General features: G+C 34.8%; 1 protein-coding gene and 1 pseudogene across 1 annotated transcript; both read left to right on the forward strand.

Annotated features, from left to right (window-relative positions):
- The first annotated feature begins 1,668 nt into the window (after window positions 1–1,668).
- LOC137653071 (uncharacterized) lies at window positions 1,669–7,712 on the forward strand. Its single transcript, XM_068386464.1, has 6 exons — window positions 1,669–3,112; window positions 3,269–3,373; window positions 4,292–5,862; window positions 6,367–6,894; window positions 7,191–7,323; window positions 7,465–7,712. Exons 1-6 carry the CDS (start codon window positions 1,669–1,671, stop codon window positions 7,710–7,712), a joined length of 4,029 nt encoding a protein of 1,342 aa, XP_068242565.1.
- Window positions 7,713–8,187: 475 nt separating this feature from the next.
- Window positions 8,188–18,573, forward strand: LOC137653072 (uncharacterized; annotated as a pseudogene).
- The last annotated feature ends 1,323 nt before the right edge of the window (window positions 18,574–19,896 follow it).

Genomic DNA, 19,896 nt, shown 5'->3' on the forward strand with positions numbered 1-19,896 from the left:
AAATGGACGTGGTATCTGGAATTTGGAAACCGGAAACTTAAAAGAGCATTTTGATAAATACAATTCCAGAATTTTTCAGCTTTGTACTGTCTGCGGTAATTTGGCCATAACTTTTTACTCCGATATCGGATTGAGGTGATTCAAGTTGGAGAGTAAAAAAGATTCAATTATTTACAACACTGCAGAGCAAGAACCAGTTTGGCCATCTAGAAGCACGAAATCATGGTGGAAAGTCATGAAATAGTGTTTGAAAATGACTATTGGTGACTTTTCTTAAATAATTAATTATCTAGACAAAGAAACATGATTAGGTGACTAATTTGGATTTGTCTACACAAGATTATATGTATTAGGTGTAATTATTAAAGAAAAATTCGTTGGTTTGTATTTATAATTAATGGGGTGGTTAGGATAAATTATGTGAATTTGAATTTGAATTTCATTTCACAATACCAAATGTACCCCTCTAGTCTCCTATAAATTGAGGTGATTAGCACTTCATTTGATACACAATTCTCTTAATAAAATTCTCTTCTTCTTCATCTATTCTATCTATAAAAAAAACCATGTGTTTGCCTATTCAAAATATGAGTGGCTAATAGCTTTCTGTCGGGGTGAAGGGTGAAGTTCAAGGTATGAAAATATAGATGGAAGCTACAAGTATGCTCTACACTTGCCTCTTTCGAGGATCTTGTGTATCAGAAAGTAGTGGATATCTAATATAGGTAATTTTTACTTACTTTATTTATATGAATTATGATTATTTCCCAAATATAAATAATAATCTTTCCAGTTTATTCAGGACCCTTGACTAGCTGTTGACAGTTTTGGCGAATTGGCACAGTTAATACTTGAATCCATGAACTTGAGAGAATGTATGGACTTATTATTGACAACCTATTCACCGCCTACATGGACGGTTTTAAATGATTTGGCATAATGAGTACCTAACCATGGACTAATTATCGACAATTCTACCACCGCCTATATGGACGGTTTAATATAATTGGCATAATAAGTACCAGACAATTAAGAACTAAATTGATTGGGAAATAATTATGATTTGTATTTATAAAGAGTGAAAATTACTTTATATTTTCATATTGAGAACTGATCCCCTAACCCCGATATTTTAATTTATTGTTGTACTTTCTCTTTTACTTTCATGCTATTTTATTGAATTAATTTCGCATCACCTTATTTCACCCATTGTATTTTTAATTTAGTCTTTTATTTAATTTCTGTATTTTTATTTTTATTCTGCTAAATTTATTCCCTGTGGATCGACCCCGGACTTACCGGGTTATTTTATTACTTCGACACTCTTATACTTGGGAGTAAAAGAACCACTTTGTGAGTGTGTCAAGTTTTTGGCGCCGTTGCCGGGGAATATTATTTAGTAGATATAAAAATAATTTAACATCCTTGTAATTTTATTTTTATTTAGTTTATTTATCTTTTTTATTTTTTATCTTATTTTTTAGTTGTTTGTTTTTACTTTATTAGTGTTGTGTTATTTTTCTTTACTTATTATTTTATCATTTTATGTAAAATTTGCATATTTAAATTTTAACATATAGTCAGCATTTAAGTTGCATGAGACATTGGTCTCGATCATCTAGTGGTAGATTAAATAGAGTATCACAATCACTTTCATCATTAGTCAGCATGGCCGAGCAAAGAATTGAAAATCCAGTTGACCAAGACGAAAATGCCTCACAGCATGGAGATCTTAATCATCCTAGGACACTCAGAGAATTCATGAATCCCACTAGGACAGGATCACTATCTTGCATTACTTTCCCCCCAGATGCAGCACGTTTCAATTTCAAATCAAGTGTCATTCAACTCTTACCCACTTTTCACGGTCTAGAATCAGAAAACCCTTACCAACACTTAAGGGAATTCGAAGAGGTATGTAATACGTGCACAGACCAAAATTGTAGCATGAATATAATTCGACTCAAGTTTTTTCCTTTTTCTCTAAAGGATAAAGCAAAAATTTGGCTACAAAATCTTAGGTCAGGATCCATCAGAACATGGGATGATTTGCAAGAACAATTCTTAAAAAAATTCTTCCCACCCCATAGGACAAACTCCTTTAAAAGGAGAATCACAACCTTCACACAAGAGTCAGGGGAAACACTTTACCAATGTTGGGAGAGATTTAAAGAAATGTTAAATGTTTGCCCACATCACGGGTTTGAAACATGGAGGATTATTTCCTACTTCTACGAGGGTTTAACACCCCAAAGTAGACAAGTTGTGGAAATGATGTGTAATGGTGAGTTTAGGGACAAAAGTCCCGAAGATGCACTGGATTACCTAGAATACATAGCAGAGAATGCACAACACTGGGACACAGTTGGTACTTATGAGTCATCTGTCAAACCACAACCATCTGGTAGAGGTATGTTTAACCTTAGGGAAGACCACGACCTTTCTGCTAAATATGCATCGTTAGCTAAAAAAGTTGAGGCATTGGAACTAAAAAAGAATGAACATGTAAAATCAATTCAGGAAATTGCATGTCACGTCTGTAATTCAAATGAACATGTCACACAAAATTGCCCAACCTTGCCAGCCTTTCAAGAATGTCTCCATGACCAAGTCAGTTCCATAAACACGTTCAAAAAACCAAACCCAAACCCATATTCCCAAACTTACAATTCTGGTTGGAGAAACCATCCCAATTTCAGTTGGAGGAATGATAACCAAGCACAGTCATCACAGCAACCACCCCAGGTACACCAGAACTTCCAAAATTCTCAGAATTATGCACCATATGTCCCACCACCTAGGAAAACCTTTGAGGATACATTGCATGCATTCATTGAGAAACAAGAAGCCATCAATAGTCAAACCATGCAAACATTGAATGATCTGAAAGATACATTTGCCAAGTTCACATCTGCATTAACCATCCATGAAAAAGGAAAGTTTCCTGCACAACCACAACCAAACCCCAAGAGTCATCAAAATTCCCATGAAGGTACTTCTGGTAGTCAACATATAGACCAAGTCAAATCAGTTATCACTCTTCGTAGTGGTAAGGTCATTGAAAAACCTATTCTTGAATCTCGTGATGTTGAAAATAAGTCAGCTTCAGAGGGTAAGGAAGGGGTTAATGAACCAACACCTACTGTTGAGGATAACGATTTATCACATGCACCTCCATTTCCTCAAGCATTGAAAACAAAGAAATTGAACCATTCCCCAGAAATTTATGAAATATTCAAACAGGTGAAGGTCAATATTCCTTTGTTAGATGCCATCAAACAGATACCATCCTATGCCAAATTCCTGAAGGACCTGTGCACTGTTAAGAGAAAACATCAGGTAAGAAAGAAAGCCTTTCTGGCTGAACAGGTAAGTTCCATTCTCTCGACCAATAATACAATGAAATACAAAGACCCTGGTTGTCCCACTATTTCTTGCATTATTGGAGATCACAAAATTGAACATGCATTACTTGATCTTGGAGCTAGTGTTAATTTGCTCCCTTTTTCGGTTTACCAACAACTTAATCTTGGTGAGTTGAAACCAACTTCAACTACTCTTTTACTTGCCGATAGATCAGTTAAGGTACCGAAAGGAATTGTAGAAGATGTTTTGTTACAAGTCGATAAATTCATATATCCTGTGGATTTTATTGTCTTAGAAACAAAACCTGTAATAGATAGTTACAAACCAATTCCTGTAATACTTGGTCGTCCATTTTTAGCAACAGCTAACGCTTTGATTAATTGCAGGAATGGGATCATGAATCTGTCTTTTGGAAATATGACGTTAGAACTTAATGTTTTCAACATGTGTAAACAACCATATGAAGAGGACAGTGAAAATGAGACTATGGAATTAATTGAACCAATTTTGGAGGAGCATCTTCAACAGGGGGGTTTATCTGACCTTATGGAAATTTGTGATACTAATTTACTTGAATCAAGTGTACAATTGGAACAAGATAATTCTAATAATTTTTCTTTACTTGATTCTACACAGGTACTGGAGGACGATGGTGAGGAGCAAAATTTTGAGGAATTAGGAACAATTGAAGAAGAGAAACAAAAAGAAGTACCCAAATTGGAATTAAAGACTTTGCCTGTAGGATTGAAGTATGCATTCCTTGGAGATGAACAAATATACCCCGTGGTAATTTCTTCCTCCCTAACAAGCGAGAATGAAGGTAAGTTGCTACATGTTTTGAGAAAACATAAACGGGCAATTGGATGGACTTTAAAAGATATAAAGGGTATTAATCCTCTAATTTGTACACACAGAATACATTTAGAAGATAATGCCAGGACATATCGTCAGCCCCAAAGAAGATTAAACCCTCACATGAAAGAAGTTGTAAAAACTGAAGTCCTTAAACTCCTTGATGTAGGAATTATCTATCCTATCTCTGATAGTAAGTGGGTAAGTCCTACACAAGTTGTACCTAAAAAGTCTGGAATAACTGTTGTAAAAAATGATAAAGGAGAGTCAATCCCAACAAGAATCTCATCTAGTTGGCGTATGTGCATTGATTATAGAAAATTAAATGATGCCACTAGAAAAGATCATTTCCCTTTACCATTTCTTGATCAAATTTTAGAAAGAGTAGCAGGACATCCCTACTATTGCTTTCTTGATGGTTACTCGGGCTATTATCAAATTCCCATTGCTTTGGAAGACCAGGAAAAGACCACATTCACATGTCCCTTTGGTACATTTGCATTTAGAAAAATGCCTTTTGGGCTTTGTAATGCACCAGCAACATTCCAACGATGTATGTTAAGCATATTTAGTGACATGGTTGAACATTGTTTAGAGGTCTTTATGGATGATTTAACTGTTTTTGGGAATTCATTTGATAATTGCTTGAATAATTTGGAAAATGTTCTGAAAAGATGTGTTGAAAAGGGACTTGTTTTAAATTGGGAAAAATGTCATTTCATGACTAATTCAGGAATTGTTTTGGGCCACGTTGTGTCATCAAAAGGTATTGAGGTTGATAAGGCAAAGATAGAGGTTATTTCTAAACTGCCACCACCAAAAACAGTCAGGGAAATTCGTTCTTTTTTAGGACATGCAGGATTTTATAGGAGGTTTATTAAAGACTTTAGCACCATATCCAGACCATTATGTAACCTCTTATTAAAAGATGCAATATTTGAATGGACAGAAGATTGTCAAAAATCATTTGAAAAAATTATTAGTCTTTTGACTTCTGCTCCTATCATGCAATCCCCTGATTGGTCTTTGCCTTTTGAGCTAATGTGTGATGCCAGTGATTATGCAGTTGGCGCAGTTTTGGGACAAAGAAAGGAAGGTAAGCCATATGTAATTTATTATGCAAGTAGAACTTTAAACAGCGCACAAATGAACTACACCACCACAGAAAAAGAACTACTTGCTGTAATATTTGCATTGGATAAATTTCGGTCGTATTTAATTGGTTCATCAACCGTTGTTTATTCTGATCATGCTGCTGTTAGATATTTGATGTCTAAACAGGATGCAAAGCCGAGATTATTGCGATGGATTTTGTTGCTTCAAGAATTTAATCTCACAATCAAAGACAAGAAAGGAGCAGAGAATGTAGTTGCGGATCATTTATCGAGACTCACAAACGAGTCATCCATTGACACAACTCCTATCAATGACTCTTTTCCTGATGATTTTTTATTTTCCATAAATATAATGCCTTGGTATGCTAATATTGTCAATTTTATTGTAACAGGAAAAATGCCCCCAGATTGGAGCAGTCAAGACAAAAAGAAATTTTTGACCGAAGTCAAGAAATTCTACTGGGACGATCCATACCTGTTCAAGTATTGTCCAGATCAGATTTTCCGACGATGCATACCAGATAACGAGGTAAGTAGTGTCATTAAGTTTTGTCACTCAGAAGCATGTGGAGGTCATTTCTCATCTAAGAAAACAACTGCAAAAATCTTGCAGTGTGGATTTTATTGGCCCACCATATTTAAAGATACATACGCTTTCTGCAAAACTTGTGAAAATTGTCAAAAGTTGGGGTCCATTTCTAGAAAACACATGATGCCTTTAAACCCCATCCTTGTTATCGAGATCTTTGATTGTTGGGGAATAGATTTCATGGGTCCATTTCCACCGTCATTTGGATTTTTATATATTTTAGTTGCAGTTGATTATGTCTCAAAATGGGTTGAGGCGATTCCTTGTCGACAAAATGATCACAAAGTTGTGGTTAAATTTTTAAAGGAAAATATTTTAAGTCGATTTGGAATCCCTCGGGCCATTATTAGTGATGGAGGTAAACATTTTTGTAACAGGCCATTTGAGTCATTGATGAAAAAATATGGAATTACTCATAAAGTTTCTACCTCCTATCACCCTCAGACAAATGGTCAAGCTGAACTAGCAAATAGGGAAATCAAACAAATTTTGGAAAAAACGGTTAACCCAAATCGCAAAGATTGGTCTCTTCGACTAACTGATGCACTTTGGGCATATCGAACAGCTTTCAAAACATCATTGGGAATGTCTCCCTATCGTCTAGTTTATGGAAAACCTTGTCATTTGCCTGTAGAACTTGAGCATAAGGCATATTGGGCTATTAAAGCATTCAATTCAAATCTTGAAAATGCCAGTCATGAACGAAAATTGCAATTAAACGAACTTGAAGAGCTAAGGAATGATTCTTATGAAAATGCGAAAATTCTTAAAGCAAAAACTAAGGCCTTTCATGACAGTCGAATTTCACGAAAAACTTTTGAAATTGGTCAAAAAGTTTTGCTTTATAATTCTCGTCTTCATTTATTTCCTGGAAAATTAAAATCCAAATGGAGTGGCCCATTTATTGTGAAGCACGTTTACCCATATGGAACTGTTGACATTGAGAATCCTAGGGATGGTGATATTTTTAAAGTAAATGGACAACGTTTGAAACTATTTTTGGAGAATTCAAGTTTTCAAGAATCTTTCTTCCTTTCAACCCCAAGGTATGGTGATTAATGCATTCTAATTTGTCATTATTTTATTTTTGTTTAACTTTCTTTCTTTTTTTTTTTTGCAGTTTTATTTTTCTTTTATGTCATAGTGTCACACCCCGGTTAAATGGCGGATAACGGTACTCCGTGACTCTTTGTCGGTTCTTTCAGTTTCCCAAATTACTGATACCTCAAAATCAAGGCATGGAAGAAACTCTCACAAAACTCAGAAAGCATTTTCCTTCTCTCCCTCAAAACGCTCTGATGAAAATTTACAAAGCACGCATTGAAAGAATGAGGCTTCTTATGCTCAAAAATATTCCTCATGATATTCGTTGGGTAATTGAAGCACGGGTTCGCTTGGCAGGTGAGTTATCTGACTCATTCATTTCTTACATGCCTGGTTTAGGAAAAAGCACCTATGCTAAGAAACGAAGAGCTAAACAATTAGGTGGTGTTTGTTATAAATGTGCACGATGGACGTGCAACACTCGTTGTCGTTCTTTAGGAATGGTGTCTGAAAATCGTGAAGATAAAATTCAGTTCATTAGAGATGGCTTGAGTAAGGAGTCTTTAGATGACATATCTTTGACTCTTGAGACGCATCCTAGTGGACATGTCCATAGAGCAATTCGCAATTTGCATACACAGTTCCAAAAAGAAACGCAACAATACAGTCTCGGGAATCTGACTTTAAAAGACCCTGTTTGCCAATTTGTAAGAAAATTGGATGGGAAGCATATCCCCGACCCATAGAGGCCGTTAAATGCGTTACTGGACGTAAAACCAGAGGAAGAAGTGAGCCAAAATCACTGTTGTAAATATCAATTAAAAAAAAAAAAAAATAATTAAAAAAAAAAATTTTACAGCTTTTCATTTTGTTGTTATCTGACCAACTTTTGTCTTGCAGACGCTAGTGCCACCTACCGACAGTATCTCCTTTATTGATTTATCCGACATATTACGCTGTTCATTTGACAAATTGGCATCTTTTCTGATCTATAAATGCAGCTTTTACTTCATTCTTTAATGCATCAAAAGAAACAGATATCAAAGAAAAAAAGAGTAAAGAAATGGCCACCACCTCAGCTCGTAGAATTACTAACATTTGTGTCTTTTGCGGATCTAGCCTGGCAAACATAATGAATTTCTTAACTTGGCAAAAGAAGTTGGTAAGGTTCTTGCTGAGAGAAAAATACACTTGGTGTATGGAGGAGGCGATCTTGGCTTGATGGGAGCTGTTTCAAAAGCTGCAAATGAAGGAGGTAGTCAAGTTTTGGGAATCATCCCAAAAACATTGGCTGATTCTAACCTTATCGGAAAATCAAACGGAGAGGAGCTTATTGTTTCAGGTATGTCTAACCGATTAATAGAAATGATTAATCATTCTGATGCTTTCATTGCTTTACCAGGTGGACTCGGTACTATGGAGGAAATCTTTACAGTCGCATCTTGGGCACATTTAAATATCCATCGCAAACCAATTGGACTGTTGAATGCTAATCATGTTTTTGATCTCCTTTTGGTATTTCTTGACGACCAAAAGCGACTTGGGTTACTTTCTACAGAAGCAAGAGATATAATCCTCTGTGCCGACAACATTAATGATTTGATTGATCAGCTGCAAGCATATGTGCCTATAATTAATCCAATTCTCTCTAAATTGGATTGGTCAGATAGTGGTAGTAGCAAAAGGCCAAGGATCGACTTGAACCTTGATCTGTAACTTTCCCTTGTTTTCATTTTTTTTTGTATAGTTTTGTTTGTTATTTTTTTTTATTTAAATGATATGTTTATTCGAGATGGCCGAGTAAGGAGACCCTACTTCTGAGACGCATCCCAAATAATCATCCTTTTTATTTTTTAGTTTTATTATTTTGTTGTGTGTTTAATATTTTCTGTGTGTTTAATCTTTTTCAGATGACGTTTGTGGGTATCGTCGCTGTAAGCCCTCACGAGACTACAACTCGTCCACTAGGGCCGCCTAGGGGTTTAAAGGCTTGTTGCATATGCTAAATGCAATCGTGTTCCCTACGACAGTGGCTTCGTTTATTTTATTTATCTATTTTAATTTAGTTTTATTTCAGTTTCTCACTCAAATAAGTGAAGCATCCAAGGTAAACTCTAAACCTAACTTTTGCTTTCAATTTTCTGCATTGCAGAGTATGCGAAAATTTAGTTGGGGGGTGATATACCATGTTTCATATGTTTATAGACTTAGATTTTACCTTGTTTTACCTTGTTTAATTTTTCTTCAAAAAAAAAAAAAAGATTTTCGATGACAAATTGACTTAGTTTTATTTGATTTTATTTCATTTTTGAATTTCATAGCTACTTTATGCATAATTCTTCTCTTTTGCCATTTAAGTTTGCTTATTTAGCGATTTTTATCTAGACTCATACAATCATGCACTTCCCTAAGCTTTTAAAGTAATCATTGAGAAATGCATACATTTTGGGAATAATCAAGCTGTATCAATTATTTTGGTGAGACGAGAGAATTGAGAGATTACAGTGTAGTAGTTAATATTGATTTGTTGAGTTAGTACTTAATTTTTTGTGGAAATTTTTGTATATATTATAAATTTGGAAAATGATAAATGTCAATCTAGGTCTTCGTTTGTGCTTTTCAAGCCAACCCTTGAAGTTAATCCATTAGAAAGCCCATTTGAGCCATAAAAAAAAATGAATAAGCTTTTTCTTGTATCACCCATATATCTTAACCTACTCCAAAATGGAGTTGAGCTTAGTTTCTAGGATCCTCACACCAAATACTTCCATGTATATGCTAAGGATTCACATTATGCTGGGGTTGAAATAATTTTTGGGGATATGTTATATAAATTTCTTTAGTTTCTTCTTCTTCTTCTTCAAAAAAAAAAAAATTGAGTGAATAAGTTCGATTTTGTAGCCTCTCTAACTCAAGCAATTAAGTCCGTAGAGGTGTTTTAACACCTAGTGCCCTAAGATCAACTGGTCTGGGAGTCATTGGCCCAAAGCTTGTTACATGGGTTAAAGAGAAAGCTTAAAAGAATCGAACATTGTGTAAAAAAAAAAAAAGAAGAAAATGAGAAGAAAAGAAGATGGTTGTTGATAAAAAAAAAAATTGGGTATTTATTTTTACAAAGGAAACAAAACTGTGGAAAAGATCTTTAGCATATTATGGAAACTTTGAAAAATTATCCACTCTTTTTCCTTTTGTTCTTGAAACCCTTACCTTAGCCACATTACAACCATAATTATTGACATTTTGATTTCAAGTTGTAATATTTTACATTTTATTTCCATTTCATTTGTGCTTATCATATAATCAATATATAAATTTACTACTTGTACCTAAAATGTAGCCTTACCATATTTGAGCGTTCACATTTTCCAACTCCATTGAGAGAACATCCAAACACATCACTAAATACTAAATGATTCACCTTGTGAGGTATGGAGTTGCAGCTATAGCTTGTGATGTTCTTGTGTATGCATGATCAATATGAAAAATAAAGCTTAGTGCACACACACACTTGAGTCTTTATAAAGGTTTGTAAATAAAATAACTTTTATGGCATTTGTAGAATTTGATTGTTTTTGTACTTGTTATTCATTCATGAAATATAATCAAAATTTTTGCTAAGTCAAGAGTCGTCACCTTGTTTTCGCTTTAGTTTTGCTAAGAGACTAGCAAAAAGCTAGTTGGGGGGTGTGATGAATACTAAAAAGTGTACATTTAATAAAAGAAAAATTCATCATTTTTACACTTATAGTTTCATTAACCCTTTTTATTAGCGTATTTGTAAATTAATAATTTAATTATTGTGTTATCTATTTTTTTTTATTGTGATTTTGACTTCTTGTGTAGGTAAAATAATGTTTTGGGTGCATAACTGGAAAAATGGACGTGGTATCTGGAATTTGGAAACCGGAAACTTAAAAGAGCATTTTGATAAATACAATTCCAGAATTTTTCAGCTTTGTACTGTCTGCGGTAATTTGGCCATAACTTTTTACTCCGATATCGGATTGAGGTGATTCAAGTTGGAGAGTAAAAAAGATTCAATTATTTACAACACTGCAGAGCAAGAACCAGTTTGGCCATCTAGAAGCACGAAATCATGGTGGAAAGTCATGAAATAGTGTTTGAAAATGACTATTGGTGACTTTTCTTAAATAATTAATTATCTAGACAAAGAAACATGATTAGGTGACTAATTTGGATTTGTCTACACAAGATTATATGTATTAGGTGTAATTATTAAAGAAAAATTCGTTGGTTTGTATTTATAATTAATGGGGTGGTTAGGATAAATTATGTGAATTTGAATTTGAATTTCATTTCACAATACCAAATGTACCCCTCTAGTCTCCTATAAATTGAGGTGATTAGCACTTCATTTGAGACACAATTCTCTTAATAAAATTCTCTTCTTCTTCATTTATTATATCTATAAAAAAAACCATGTGTTTGCTTATTCAAAATATGAGTGGCTAATAGCTTTCTGTCGGGGTGAAGGGTGAAGTTCAAGGTATGAAAATATAGATGGAAGCTACAAGTATGCTCTACACTTGCCTCTTTCGAGGATCTTGTGTATCAGAAAGTAGTGGATATCTAATATAGGTAATTTTTACTTACTTTATTTATATGAATTATGATTATTTCCCAAATATAAATAATAATCTTTCCAGTTTATTCAGGACCCTTGACTAGCTGTTGACAGTTTTGGCGAATTGGCACAGTTAATACTTGAATCCATGAACTTGAGAGAATGTATGGACTTATTATTGACAACCTATTCACCGCCTACATGGACGGTTTTAAATGATTTGGCATAATGAGTACCTAACCCATGGACTAATTATCGACAATTCTACCACCGCCTATATGGACGGTTTAATATAATTGGCATAATAAGTACCAGACCAATTAAGAACTAATTGATTGGGGAAATAATTATGATTTGTATTTATAAAGAGTGAAAATTACTTTATATTTTCATATTGAGAACTGATCCCCTAACCCCGATATTTTAATTTATTGTTGTACTTTCTCTTTTACTTTCATGCTATTTATTAAATTAATTTCACATCACCTTATTCACCCATTGTATTTTTAATTTAGTCTTTTATTTAATTTCTGTATTTTTATTTTTATTTTGCTAAATTTATTCCCTGTGGATCGACCCCGGACTTACCGGGTTATTTTATTACTTCGACACTCTTATACTTGGGAGTAAAAGAACCACTTTGTGAGTGTGTCAAGTTTTTGGCGCCGTTGCCCGGGGAATATTATTTAGTAGATATAAAAATAATTTAACATCCTTGTAATTTTATTTTTATTTAGTTTATTTATCTTTTTTATTTTTTATCTTATTTTTTAGTTGTTTGTTTTTTTTACTTTATTAGTGTTGTGTTATTTTTCTTTACTTATTATTTTATCATTTTATGTAAAATTTGCATATTTAAATTTTAACATATAGTCAGCATTTAAGTTGCATGAGACATTGGTCTCGATCATCTAGTGGTAGATTAAATAGAGTATCACAATCACTTTCATCATTAGTCAGCATGGCCGAGCAAAGAATTGAAAATCCAGTTGACCAAGACGAAAATGCCTCACAGCATGGAGATCTTAATCATCCCTAGGACACTCAGAAGAATTCATGAATCCCACTAGGACAGGATCACTATCTTGCATTACTTTCCCCCCAGATGCAGCACGTTTTAATTTCAAATCAAGTGTCATTCAACTCTTACCCCACTTTTCACGGTCTAGAATCAGAAAACCCTTACCAACACTTAAGGGAATTCGAAGAGGTATGTAATACGTGCACAGACCAAAATTGTAGCATGAATATAATTCGACTCAAGTTTTTTTCCTTTTTCTCTAAAGGATAAAGCAAAAATTTGGCTACAAAATCTTAGGTCAGGATCCATCAGAACATGGGATGATTTGCAAGAACAATTCTTAAAAAAATTCTTCCCACCCCATAGGACAAACTCCTTTAAAAGGAGAATCACAACCTTCACACAAGAGTCAGGGGAAACAACTTTACCAATGTTGGGAGAGATTTAAAGAAATGTTAAATGTTTGCCCACATCACGGGTTTGAAACATGGAGGATTATTTCCTACTTCTACGAGGGTTTAACACCCCAAAGTAGACAAGTTGTGGAAATGATGTGTAATGGTGAGTTTAGGGACAAAAGTCCCGAAGATGCACTGGATTACCTAGAATACATAGCAGAGAATGCACAACACTGGGACACAGTTGGTACTTATGAGTCTTCTGTCAAACCACAACCATCTGGTAGAGGTATGTTTAACCTTAGGGAAGACCACGACCTTTCTGCTAAATATGCATCGTTAGCTAAAAAAGTTGAGGCATTGGAACTAAAAAAGAATGAACATGTAAAATCAATTCAGGAAATTGCATGTCACGTCTGTAATTCAAATGAACATGTCACACAAAATTGCCCAATCTTGCCAGCCTTTCAAGAATGTCTTCATGACCAAGTCAGTTCCATAAACACGTTCAAAAAACCAAACCCAAACCCATATTCCCAAACTTACAATTCTGGTTGGAGAAACCATCCCAATTTCAGTTGGAGGAATGATAACCAAGCACAGTCATCACAGCAACCACCCCAGGTACACCAGAACTTCCAAAATTCTCAGAATTATGCACCATATGTCCCACCACCCTAGGAAAACCTTTGAGGATACATTGCATGCATTCATTGAGAAACAAGAAGCCATCAATAGTCAAACCATGCAAACATTGAATGATCTGAAAGATACATTTGCTAAGTTCACATCTGCATTAACCATCCATGAAAAAGGAAAGTTTCCTGCACAACCACAACCAAACCCCAAGAGTCATCAAAATTCCCATGAAGGTACTTCTGGTAGTCAACATATATACCAAGTCAAATCAGTTATCACTCTTCGTAGTGGTAAGGTCATTGAAAAACCTATTCTTGAATCTCGTGATGTTGAAAATAAGTCAGCTTCAGAGAGTAAGGAAAGGGTTAATGAACCAACACCTACTGTTGAGGATAACGATTTATCACATGCACCTCCATTTCCTCAAGCATTGAAAACAAAGAAATTGAACCATTCCCCAGAAATTTATGAAATATTCAAACAGGTGAAGGTCAATATTCCTTTGTTAGATGCCATCAAACAGATACCATCCTATGCCAAATTCCTGAAGGACCTGTGCACTGTTAAGAGAAAACATCAGGTAAGAAAGAAAGCCTTTCTGGCTGAACAGGTAAGTTCCATTCTCTCGACCAATAATACAATTGAAATACAAAGACCCTGGTTGTCCCACTATTTCTTGCATTATTGGAGATCATAAAATTGAACATGCATTACTTGATCTTGGAGCTAGTGTTAATTTGCTCCCTTTTTTCGGTTTACCAACACAACTTAATCTTGGTGAGTTGAAACCAACTTCAACTACTCTTTTACTTGCCGATAGATCAGTTAAGGTACCGAAAGGAATTGTAGAAGATGTTTTGTTACAAGTCGATAAATTCATATATCCTGTGGATTTTATTGTCTTAGAAACAAAACCTGTAATAGATAGTTACAAACCAATTCCTGTAATACTTGGTCGTCCATTTTTAGCAACAGCTAACGCTTTGATTAATTGCAGGAATGGGATCATGAATCTGTCTTTTGGAAATATGACGTTAGAACTTAATGTTTTCAACATGTGTAAACAACCATATGAAGAGGACAGTGAAAATGAGACTATGGAATTAATTGAACCAATTTTGGAGGAGCATCTTCAACAGGGGGGTTTATCTGACCTTATGGAAATTTGTGATACTAATTTACTTGAATCAAGTGTACAATTGGAACAAGATAATTCTAATAATTTTTCTTTACTTGATTCTACACAGGTACTGGAGGACGATGGTGAGGAGCAAAATTTTGAAGAATTAGGAACAATTGAAGAAGAGAAACAAAAGAAGTACCCAAATTGGAATTAAAGACTTTGCCTGTAGGATTGAAGTATGCATTCCTTGGAGATGAACAAATATACCCCGTGGTAATTTCTTCCTCCCTAACAAGCGAGAATGAAGGTAAGTTGCTACATGTTTTGAGAAAACATAAACGGGCAATTGGATGGACTTTAAAAGATATAAAGGGTATTAATCCTATAATTTGTACACACAGAATACATTTAGAAGATAATTCCAGGACATATCGTCAGCCCCAAAGAAGATTAAACCCTCACATGAAAGAAGTTGTAAAAACTGAAGTCCTTAAACTCCTTGATGTAGGAATTATCTATCCTATCTCTGATAGTAAGTGGGTAAGTCCTACACAAGTTGTACCTAAAAAGTCTGGAATAACTGTTGTAAAAAATGATAAAGGAGAGTCAATCCCAACAAGAATCTCATCTAGTTGGCGTATGTGCATTGATTATAGAAAATTAAATGATGCCACTAGAAAAGATCATTTCCCTTTACCATTTCTTGATCAAATTTAGAAAGAGTAGCAGGACATCCCTACTATTGCTTTCTTGATGGTTACTCGGGCTATTATCAAATTCCCATTGCTTTGGAAGACCAGGAAAAGACCACATTCACATGTCCCTTTGGTACATTTGCATTTAGAAAAAATGCCTTTTGGGCTTTGTAATGCACCAGCAACATTCCAACGATGTATGTTAAGCATATTTAGTGACATGGTTGAACATTGTTTAGAGGTCTTTTATGGATGATTTAACTGTTTTTTGGAATTCATTTGATAATTGCTTGAATAATTTGGAAAATGTTCTGAAAAGATGTGTTGAAAAGGGACTTGTTTTAAATTGGGAAAAATGTCATTTCATGACTAATTCAGGAATTGTTTTGGGCCACGTTGTATCATCAAAAGGTATTGAGGTTGATAAGGCAAAGATAGAGGTTATTTCTAAACTGCCACCACCAAAAACAGTCAGGGAAATTCGTTCTTTTTTAGGACATGCAGGATTTTATAGGAGGTTTATTAAAGACTTTAGCACCATATCCAGACCATTATGTAACCTCTTATTAAAAGATGTAATATTTGAATGGACAGAAGATTGTCAAAATCATTTGAAAAAATTATTAGTCTTTTGACTTCTGCTCCTATCATGCAATCCCCCGATTGGTCTTTGCCTTTTGAGCTAATGTGTGATGCCAGTGATTATGCAGTTGGCGCAGTTTTGGGACAAAGAAAGGAAGGTAAGCCATATGTAATTTATTATGCAAGTAGAACTTTAAACAGCGCACAAATGAACTACACCACCACAGAAAAGAACTACTTGCTGTAATATTTGCATTGGATAAATTTCGGTCGTATTTAATTGGTTCATCAACCGTTGTTTATTCTGATCATGCTGCTGTTAGATATTTGATGTTTTAAACAGGATGCAAAGCCGAGATTATTGCGATGGATTTTGTTGCTTCAAGAATTTAATCTCACAATCAAAGACAAGAAAGGAGCAGAGAATGTAGTTGCGGATCATTTATCGAGACTTACAAACGAGTCATCCATTGACACAACTCCTATCAATGACTCTTTTCCTGATGATTTTTTATTTTCCATAAATATAATGCCTTGGTATGCTAATATTGTCAATTTTATTGTAACAGGAAAAATGCCCCCAGATTGGAGCAGTCAAGACAAAAAGAAAATTTTTGACCGAAATCAAGAAATTCTACTGGGACGATCCATACCTGTTTAAGTATTGCCCAGATCAAGATTTTCCGACGATGCATACCAGATAACGAGGTAAGTAGTGTCATTAAATTTTGTCACACAGAAGCATGTGGAGGTCATTTCTCATCTAAGAAAACAGCTGCAAAAATCTTGCAGTGTGGATTTTATTGGCCTACCATATTTAAAGATACATACACTTTCTGCAAAACTTGTGAAAATTGTCAAAAGTTGGGGTCCATTTCTAGAAAACACATGATGCCTTTAAACCCCCATCCTTGTTATCGAGATCTTTGATTGTTGGGGAATAGATTTCATGGGTCCATTTCCACCATCATTTGGATTTTTATATATTTTAGTTGCAGTTGATTATGTCTCAAAATGGGTTGAGGCGATTCCTTGCCGACAAAATGATCACAAAGTTGTGGTTAAATTTTTAAAGGAAAATATTTTAAGTCGATTTGGAATCCCTCGGGCCATTATTAGTGATGGAGGTAAACATTTTTGTAACAGGCCATTTGAGTCATTGATGAAAAAATATGGAATTACTCATAAAGTTTCTACCTCCTATCACCCTCAGACAAATGGTCAAGCTGAACTAGCAAATAGGGAAATCAAACAAATTTGGAAAAAAACGGTTAACCCAAATCGCAAAGATTGGTCTCTTCGACTAACTGATGCACTTTGGGCATATCGAACAGCTTTCAAAACATCATTGGGAATGTCTCCCCTATCGTCTAGTTTATGGAAAACCTTTTCATTTGCCTGTAGAACTTGAGCATAAGGCATATTGGGCTATTAAAGCATTCAATTCAAATCTTGAAAATGCCAGTCATGAACGAAAATTGCAATTAAACGAACTTGAAGAGCTAAGGAATGATTCTTATGAAATGCGAAAATTCTTAAAGCAAAAACTAAGGCCTTTCATGACAGTCGAATTTCACGAAAAACTTTTGAAATTGGTCAAAAAGTTTTGCTTTATAATTCTCGTCTTCATTTATTTCCTGGAAAATTAAAATCCAAATGGAGTGGCCCATTTATTGTGAAGCACGTTTACCCATATGGAACTGTTGACATTGAGAATCCTAGGGATGGTGATATTTTTAAAGTAAATGGACAACGTTTGAAACTATTTTGGAGAATTCAAGTTTTCAAGAATCTTTCTTCCTTTCAACCCCAAGGTATGGTGATTAATGCATTCTAATTTGTCATTATTTTATTTTTGTTTAACTTTCTTTTTTTTTTCTTTTTTTTTTGCAGTTTTATTTTTCTTTTATGTCATAGTGTCACACCCCGGTTAAATGGCGGATAACGGTACTCCGTGACTCTTTGTCGGTTTTTTCAGTTTCCCAAATTACTGATACCTCAAAATCAAGGCATGGAAGAAACTATCACAAAACTCAGAAAGCATTTTCCTTCTCTCCCTCAAAACGCTCTGATGAAAATTTACAAAGCACGCATTGAAAGAATGAGGCTTCTTATGCTCAAAAAATATTCCTCATGATATTCGTTGGGTAATTGAAGCACGGGTTCGCTTGGCAGGTGAGTTATCTGACTCATTCATTTCTTACATGCCTGGTTTAGGAAAAAGCACCTATGCTAAGAAACGAAGAGCTAAACAATTAGGTGGTGTTTGTTATAAATGTGCACGATGGACGTGCAACACTCGTTGTCGTTCTTTAGGAATGGTGTCTGAAAATCGTGAAGATAAATTTCAGTTCATTAGAGATGGCTTGAGTAAGGAGTCTTTAGATGACATATCTTTGACTCTTGAGACGCATCCTAGTGGACATGTCCATAGAGCAATTCGCAATTTGCATACACAGTTCCAAAAAGAAACGCAACAATACAGTCTCGGGAATCTGACTTTAAAAGACCCTGTTTGCCAATTTGTAAGAAAATTGGATGGGAAGCATATCCCCGACCCATAGAGCCGTTAAATGCGTTACTGGACGTAAAACCAGAGGAAGAAGTGAGCCAAAATCACTGGTTGTAAATATCAATTAAAAAAAATTTAAAAAAAAATAAAAAAAAAATAAAAAAATAAAAAATAAAAAAAATAAAAAAATTTACAGCTTTTCATTTTGTTGTTATCTGACCAACTTTTGTCTTGCAGACGCTAGTGCCACCTACCGACAGTATCTCCTTTATTGATTTATCCGACATATTACCGTGTTCATTTGACAAATTGGCATCTTTTCTGATCTATAAATGCAGCTTTTACTTCATTCTTTAATGCATCAAAAGAAACAGATATCAAAGAAAAAAAGAGTAAAGAAATGGCCACCACCTCAGCTCGTAGAATTACTAACATTTGTGTCTTTTGCGGATCTAGTCCTGGCAAAGATAATGAATTTCTTAACTTGGCAAAAGAAGTTGGTAAGGTTCTTGCTGAGAAAAAAATACACTTGGTGTATGGAGGAGGCGATCTTGGCTTGATGGGAGCTGTTTCAAAAGCTGCAAATGAAGGAGGTAGTCAAGTTTTGGGAATCATCCCAAAAACATTGGCTGATTCTAACCTTATCGGAAAATCAAACGGAGAGGAGCTTATTGTTTCAGGTATGTCTAACCGATTAATAGAAATGATTAATCATTCTGATGCTTTCATTGCTTTACCAGGTGGACTCGGTACTATGGAGGAAATCTTTACAGTCGCATCTTGGGCACATTTAAATATCCATCGCAAACCAATTGGACTGTTGAATGCTAATCATGTTTTTGATCTCCTTTTGGTATTTCTTGACGACCAAAAGCGACTTGGGTTACTTTCTACAGAAGCAAGAGATATAATCCTCTGTGCCGACAACATTAATGATTTGATTGATCAACTGCAAGCATATGTGCCTATAATTAATCCAATTCTCTCTAAATTGGATTGGTCAGATAGTGGTAGTAGCAAAAGGCCAAGGATCGACTTGGACCTTAATCTGTAACTTTTCCTTGTTTTCATTTTTTTTTTGTATAGTTTTGTCTGTTATTTTTCTTAGTTTTAAATGATATGTTTATTCGGGATGGCCGAGTAAGGAGACTCTACTTCTGAGACGCATCCCAAATAATCATCCTTTTTATTTTTTTTTTATTTTATTGTGTGTTTAATATTTTTTTGTGTTTAATCTTTTTCAGATGACGTTTGTGGGTATCGTCGCTGTAAGCCCCTCACGAGACTACAACTCGTCCACTAGGGCCGCCTAGGGGTTTAAAGGCTTGTTGCATATGCTAAATGCAATCGTGTTCCCTACGACAGTGGCTTCGTT

The sequence above is a fragment of the Palaemon carinicauda genome, chromosome 14, assembly GCF_036898095.1.
Source record: "Palaemon carinicauda isolate YSFRI2023 chromosome 14, ASM3689809v2, whole genome shotgun sequence".
Lineage (NCBI taxonomy): Eukaryota > Metazoa > Arthropoda > Malacostraca > Decapoda > Palaemonidae > Palaemon > Palaemon carinicauda.